At 42.3% G+C, this 7,984-nt stretch overlaps 1 protein-coding gene across 1 annotated transcript; it reads left to right on the forward strand.

The window, feature by feature from the left end:
• Window positions 1-4,542: 4,542 nt before the first annotated feature.
• Window positions 4,543-6,275, forward strand: LOC132865802 (serum amyloid P-component-like). The gene is made up of 2 exons (XM_060898305.1): window positions 4,543-4,600; window positions 5,644-6,275. The coding sequence occupies exons 1-2, from the start codon at window positions 4,543-4,545 to the stop codon at window positions 6,273-6,275; spliced, it is 690 nt and encodes a 229-aa protein (XP_060754288.1).
• The last annotated feature ends 1,709 nt before the right edge of the window (window positions 6,276-7,984 follow it).

The following is a 7,984-nucleotide window of genomic DNA, read 5'->3' on the forward strand; positions in this document are numbered from 1 at the left end:
GCCAAGGCTGTTGCTGGGACAACAACTCCCCCCCGAAGATCACTGCTGTTAGACTCTCTCGTATTCCTTCCCCCACTTCCCACGGTCGCTGATTTTACCCCCAGTGTGGCAAGTGGGTAAGCGCCGTCTTCGGCTGCAGGACCGGACTGCTTGTTTGTGCTGTATTACCTATACCTCTGCCCCTCCCCCTTACCCCCCTCCCAGGATCGCCCCCTCCCTCACCCCCTTCCCCCTCGAGTCCCGAGTCATGTGTAAAGTGTACTGTATTATTTTTGTGCTTATCTGCTGAGGTGTTTTTTTAATGTTCCTACACTGTACTCCCCACAGGAGTACAGTAGAAGAAGGGTCCGGATACTGAACTGGCCAGCCTGTAGTCCAGATCTTTCACCCATAGAAAACATTTGGTGCATCATAAAACGGAAGATACGACAAAAAAGACCTAAGACAGTTGAGCAACTAGAATCCTACATTAGACAAGAATGGGTTAACATTCCTATCCCTAAACTTGAGCAACTTGTCTCCTCAGTCCCCAGACGTTTACAGACTGTTGTAAAGAGAAAAGGGGATGTCTCACAGTGGTAAACATGGTCTTGCCCCAACTTTTTTGAGATGTGTTGTTGTCATGAAATTGAAAATCACTTAATTTTTCTCTTTAAATGATACATTTTCTCAGTTTAAACATTTGATATGTTATCTATGTTCTATTCTGAATAAAATAGGGAATTTTGAAACGTCCACATAATTGCATTCCGTTTTTATTTACAATTTGTACTTTGTCCCAACTTTTTTGGAATCGGGGTTGTAGATATTTGGTGTGAGACGACCCTTTGCTTTAAAAAAAATAGTAGTCTGAGGTACAATGAGTGCAGTTTTATGCGGAAATGAGCTGTAGGTTTTACTGCGCATCTTACAGAACCAGCCACGGTTCTTCTGGACACTTTGACTGTCACACTCACTTCTTCATTTTGCACCAAAACCCAGTAGCCTTCATTAACCCCGCCGACAGTAGTCGGAGGGGTTATTATTTTCACCTGCATCAGTCTGTGTGTGTGTGTATCTGTCTGTCTGTCTGTCTGTCTGTCTGTGTGTCTGCAAGATATCTCAAGAACCAATGGATCGATTTGGACCAAATTTTGTACGTGTTGCCAATCACCCAGGAAGGAAACCCTTAAATTTTGGAGGTCAGAGGTCAAAGGTCAAGGTCATGGCAGAACTTCGAAATTTTCGCCCAATGTATTTTAATAGGGAAAAGGCGGGGTTTGCACTCGTTAGAGTGTCCCTGTCTAGTTATGTTTTCTTTTTTAATCTGAAAACTGGGCTCTTATGGAATATGCTGCAAGATATATTCCAAACTCTTTTTTTTCTGTAACATTTAATTTTGTGCTGGAAAACGAACGAACGTTTGGAACTCTAAAATGTTTTTGTACTGACTCGATAATGTAGAAGTCATAAAATAGAAATCTATAACAAAGTTTGTATGAAAAAAATAAGGTGCCTAAGACAATTTGCACAGTATTATGTAAGCTTATTAGAATATTAATTCACATATTTCTACATAACCGCAACATGGATAACATCATGGAGAAGCTTTTGGGCTTTGCAAAGGAAAATGGATCGATTCGGAGACCAGAATGGACAAACAGAGTAGTCGTGTAAAGGAATGTGTCTACTCGCCCCAAAACCAAACAATCACAATCTTATCTGCTTTCGGCTCCCTCAGACAGCACTGGCCTTGGCCAAGGCTGTTGCTGGGACAACAACTCCCCCCCTGAAGATCACTGCTGTTAGACTCTCTCGTATTCCTTCCCCCACTTCCCACAGTCGCTGATTTTACCCCCACTGTGACAAGTGGGTAAGCGCCGTCTTCGGCTGCAGGACCGGACTGCTTGTTTGCGCTGGGTTACCTATACCTCTGCCCCTCCCCCTTACCCCGCTCCCATGATCGCCCCCTCCCTCACCCCCTTCCCCCTCGAGTCCCGAGTCATGTGTAAAGTGTACTGTGTTATTTTTGTGCTTATGTGCTGAGGGGTTTTTTTTAATGTTCCCACACTGTACTCCCCACAGGACCATAGTGTGGGGGTTGCTTTTTTTCTCCTCCCCTCCTATCATGTTACTCTGTATTTTTCATCCCTGTCGTCCTGTCCTGTCTACTCCCCCTGTGTCAATTGTATGTGTGTGTATATGTACGGACGGGTTGATGGCTAATTTCACTGGTACTTGTGACTAAGTCACAATAAAGGGTTCATTCACTCATTTATTCATATTCATTGCACTTGGTATTTTAATCAAAGCAAACATGGATGGATGATCCTGTGCATTAGTATCGTACTTTCTTGGACTTATATATGAAATATCTCCATCCATCCATTATCTGTAGCTGCTTATCCTGTGTAGGGTCACAGACAAGCTGGAGCTTATCCCAGTGGACTATGGGCAAGAGGCGGGGTACACCCTGGACAAGTCGCCAGGTCATCGCAGTGCTGACACATAGAGACAAACACTCATAGAGCCTGGCTTTTGCACCTTTTTCTGATAACAAACTGGAGGGTCGTGTTCACCTTTGGCACTGAGAACTCGATGTCTGGTTTTCCTGAAAACAAGCTGAATGTGGACTCCTCTGACCACAGAACATTTCTACTGTCTTTCGGTACATCTGAGATGAGTTAAAAAAAATCAAAGTCCTTCCCACACCATTCAGTGGCGCATTTGGCAGCGCCGATATCTGTTTCGTAGCCCTCAGCCTCTCGTCTATATTACATAGATAGGGTTATAGTGGGGGGCTAGTCCTCTGGTAACCGTGAGAGTTTGACACCCCACTTGCATCTGTATTGCAACATGCCTTGCCAGATGGCACCATTTTTATGATGGTCTTTGTTATGACCTGCACTGTAAAAAATGTCCGCAGAATTAACAGTGAATTTATGTAAAATCATGACATACAAAACTGTGAATACAAAAACAATGAAGCAGTGTGGAATTTACATCAATATACTGTAAAACTCCTAACCAAATACCACTGTTAATTTAACAGTAAGAATATGTTGAATTGATCATTTTTTTTGTAGAATTTACAAATTGTTGTAGTTTAAACACAGACAAACTGTAATACTAAAACAGAATGTGATAGTAAAAATTACATCATTGACCTGTTAAAAAAAATTTTTTTTAAATGTCAGTAGATGCTCTCCGGCACATTTCGTAAAACTCTAAATCAAATAAAATATCTGTCTAGTAGATCATTGCTTGTAACCATCATTTTGGAGCCACAAAAACCAATAATCGAGAACACTTGCAATTCATTCCTAGATGCTTTCAGCGAAACTTGGAATCATGGAATCCCAGTGAAATGTACAAGTTATTCTGTAATGTTGTTTACATTTCACTGTATTTTTAACAGGATTATTCTGCCAACCACAGCTGCCAGTATTTTTCCGTAAAAACAACAGATTTTTTTTTACAGTGTGATCATGCAGGAGCCATGACTCATCCTTGCTTGTAAAGACTGACCCTTTGTTGCATGCTCCTTTTATACCCAATCATGTTACCAATTAACCTGCTTATTGTGGAATCTTCCAAAACGATTTTCCTTGAATATCCTATGAACTTTTCAGCCTTATTTTGCCTCTGTCCCAACTTTTTTTGGAGTGTGTTGCAGGCATCAAAATCTAACTTGGTTGATATTTACAAAATACAATTAAGTTGGTCAGTAAAACTATTAAAAATCTTTTCTTTGTATTTTGTCATTCAAATAAAGGTTCACGTGAATAAACAAATCATAGATTTTTTTTTATTGCATTTTGGAAAATGGGGCGGCACGGTGGTGTAGTGGTTAGCGCTGTCGCCTCACAGCAAGAAGGTCCTGGGTTCGAGCCCCGGGTCCGGCGAGGGCCTTTCTGTGTGGAGTTTGCATGTTCTCCCCGTGTCCGCGTGGGTTTCCTCCGGGTGCTCCGGTTTCCCCCACAGTCCAAAGACATGCAGGTTAGGTTAACTGGTGACTCTAAATTGACCGTAGGTGTGAGTGTGAATGGTTGTCTGTGTCTATGTGTCAGCCCTGTGATGACCTGGCGACTTGTCCAGGGTGTACCCTGCCTTTCGCCCGTAGTCAGCTGGGATAGGCTCCAGCTTGCCTGCGACCCTGTAGAAGGATAAAGCGGCGAGAGATGATGAGATGAGATTTTGGAAAATGTCCCAACTTTTTTTTGGAAATGGTGAAAGTACTTGAAAAACAGAAAATACTGAGGACGGGATAAGCCTGAAACATTTGGAAAATAGGAAACACTAAGGACGGGCTGAGGCCAAAACGTTCCCTTTGTTTGTTTTTGTTATGTAAGGTTCTTCCACTTTTTTGGCTCTTACTTCTCAGTCCAATACATCTTTTTACCACGACCCTTTGTGGTCGGAGTCTGTTCTTTCATCACATTTACTGTCCTGGATTTCATGTACCAGATGAAACATCCACCAGTAAGTACACAGACCTAAGCGCAAGGTGCAGACACTACTCTCAAGCTGATTTCATAAACAGACTGAGACATCACGACAGAAATGAAGAGACTTGTGGTCTTTTTCTTATCGTTTCTCCTCACCAAGGCTGAAAGACAAGGTTTGTCTACTTGACTCTATGGAGTCAACAGGAAATCTTTTGGTGGAGAGGGTGGAGACCTCGACTGGCTATCGTTGCCTGCAGGGAATCGGCCGTCAGACTTCTGTCGCATGTCCCAGACCCGGTGAAATGTAACTGAATTGTCTTGGCCAGCCCTAAGGGTCCCATCTGCATCTCATCATTGCTGAGGAGTGTTCTCCCATCACCCAATCAAGCATCCAGCCAGAGCAGGTCATGATATATTTTTTACCATATTAACATGCCATTGTTGTGTGTTATGCCTGATGTCAAGACTCTCGTCTCTGTGAGCCTACCACACAGACTTAATACTTGTCATTTTTAGGGCATACCTAACATGTGTTTTCTTTCTCTCTCTCTTCCCCCCCCAATCTGTCCCTCTGAGTTACATGTTGGTCCTGGGATTGAGATGCTGGCCTCTTCTGCCCCTCGGGCCTGCTTGGTTCATCCTGGTGCCCTGTGTCTGGTCGGAGTTTTATCGCATTGCTCCTGTGAAGGACGGCCCCATGAGGATAGTTGAGGGTTATACCTGGAGGATGCTCTGGACTCTTACAGTAATGCTTTTATGGCTGAGGACTACAGTTGTCCTGCTAACTTTAGGACTGCAGTTATCATGAACAGTTTTGCACTCAAGTTTCCATCAATGAAGAGCTATAACATCAACGAAACTGTCCTCATGTTAAAACTGTTAATATTATAGTCAGGCTGTCTGTTGTTGCCCAAATGAGGATGGGTTCCCTTTTGAATCTGGTTCCTCTCGAGGTTTCTTCCTCATGTCGTCTGAGGGAGTTTTTCCTTGCCACCGTCGCCACAGGCTTGCTCATTGGGGATAGATTAGGGATAAAATTAGCTCATGTTTTAAGTCGTTAAAATTCTGTAAAGCTGCTTTGCGACAATGTTTATTGTTAAAAGCGCTAGACAAATAAACTTGACTTGACTTGACTTGTTTTTATCATTTATAATTGAAGTTGTGTCTAATTCTGTTCTAGAAAAGAAAAAAAAAACTTATTGTCTTAATTATAAAGATCTTTCAGGTAAAATATTCACATTTCCTGAAGCGTCCAATACTGATTATGTGGCTCTCAGTCCTGAGGAGGAGAAGAACTTCACCGCTGTGACTGTGTGTCTGCGTGCCTTCTCGGACATTTCCAGAGCTCAGAGCCTTTTCTCACTTTCTCTGCCATCAATAGCTAATGGCTTTCTAATTTTCAAGGCAAAACGAGGAGCGTATCAATTAAACATATTAGGAAAAGTTGTTGACTTTCACGGTTTGCAGGATGAATTCAATGTCAGGAATTCAGTGTGTGTTACCTGGGACAGTGAAACAGGACTCATGCAGATGTGGGTCAATAGAAACCCAAGTTCACGAAAAGGACTGAAGGCAGGAAGTGCTTTGACTGGACCTCCAAAAATCATTTTGGGTCAAGAGCAAGATAATTACGGTGGAGGGTTTGACACTGAACAGTCATTTGTAGGGATGCTGACTGATGTGCACATGTGGGACTTTGTTCTGTCTCCTGATCAGATTGCGTATTATTCATATGGTAGCCAGGTTCAGCCAGGCAACGTTCTTAACTGGAATTCCCTAGAATTCAATAAAAATGGCTATGTGATCATAGAAAGTAAGGACACTTCACATAAAGCTGGTAGTTTTTAGAGTCAAGAGTCAATGCAGGATAGAAGTAGAAACAGATCTGTTGTCTCTGAATACTCTTTAATGTAAGGTTGCATTTTTTCCCCACATGATACTATAAGTGACAATAAAGGGTTAATTCATTCATTCATTCATTCATATTCATTGCACTTGGTATTTTAATCAAAGCAAACATGGATGGATGATCCTGTGCATTAGTATAGTACTTTCTTGAACTTATATATGAAATATCTCCATCCATCCATTATCTGTAGCTGCTTATCCTGTGTAGGGTCACAGACAAGCTGGAGCCTATCCCAGCTGACTATGGGCAAGAGGCGGGGTACACCCTGGACAAGTCGCCAGGTCATCGCAGTGCTGACACATAGAGACAAACACTCACAGATGCTGGCTTTTGCACTTTTCTCTGATAACAAACTGGATGGTCATGTTCACCTTTGGCACTGAGAACCTGATGTCTGGTTTTCCTGAAAACAAGCTGAATGTGGACTCCTCTGACCACAGAACATTATTACTGTCTTTCGGTACATCTGAGATGAGTTAAAAAAAATCAAAGTCCTTCCCATACCATTCAATGGCACATTTGGCAGCGCCGATCTCTGTTTCGTAGCCCTCAGCCTCTTGTCTATATTACATAGCTAGGGTTATAGTGGGGGGCTAGTCCTCTGGTAACCGTGAGAGTTTGACACCCCACTTGCATCTGTATTGCAACATGCCTTGCCAGGTGGCACCATTTTTATGATGGCCTTTGTTATGACCTGCACTGTAAAAAATGTCCGTAGAAGTAACAGTGAATTTATGTAAAATCATGACATAAAAAACTGTAAATACAAAAACAATGAAGCAGTGTGGAATTTACATCAATATACTGTAAAACTCCTAACCAAATACCACTGTTAATTTAACAGTAAGAATATGTTGACTTGATCATATTTTTTTTGCAGAATTTACAAATTGTTGTAGTTTAAATACAGACAAACTGTAATACTAAAACAGAATGTGATAGTTAAAATTACATCATTGCCCTCTTTAAAAAAAAATGTCAGTAGAGGCTCTCCGGCACATTTCGTAAAACTCTAAATCAAATAAAATACTTGAGTATTCTGGAAAAACCTAGTCAGTCGATTTTTTGTCAAATTTTAGTTAAGACCATTTTTGGAGTTACTAGGATTTTCCACATTATATGACACATGTAACATTAAATTTCAGGTTATCTTTCTATGAGGGGCGGCACGGTGGTGTAGTGGTTAGCGCTGTTGCCTCACAGCAAGAAGGTCCGGGTTCGAGCCCCGTGGCCGGCGAGGGCCTTTCTGTGTGGAGTTTGCATGTTCTCCCCGTGTCCGCGTGGGTTTCCTCCGGGTGCTCCGGTTTCCCCCACAGTCCAAAGACATGCAGGTTAGGTTAACTGGTGACTCTAAATTGACCGTAGATGTGAGTGTGAATGGTTGTCTGTGTCTATGTGTCAGCCCTGTGATGACCTGGCGACTTGTCCAGGGTGTACCCCGCCTTTCGCCCATAGTCAGCTGGGATAGGCTCCAGCTTGCCTGCAACCCTGTAGAACAGGATAAAGCGGCTAGAGATAATGAGATGAGATGAGATCTTTCTATGATTTTTATTCTGGTAAAACCTAGCAAGTCCATCAGTGCAAGACTTATATTCAAGCAAAAGCTAGTAAGTTAACTCACTAGGTTTTCCTTGAATAAAACTCTCAC

This window comes from Neoarius graeffei, chromosome 18 (assembly GCF_027579695.1).
Source record: "Neoarius graeffei isolate fNeoGra1 chromosome 18, fNeoGra1.pri, whole genome shotgun sequence".
In the NCBI taxonomy this organism is placed as follows: Eukaryota; Metazoa; Chordata; class Actinopteri; order Siluriformes; family Ariidae; genus Neoarius; species Neoarius graeffei.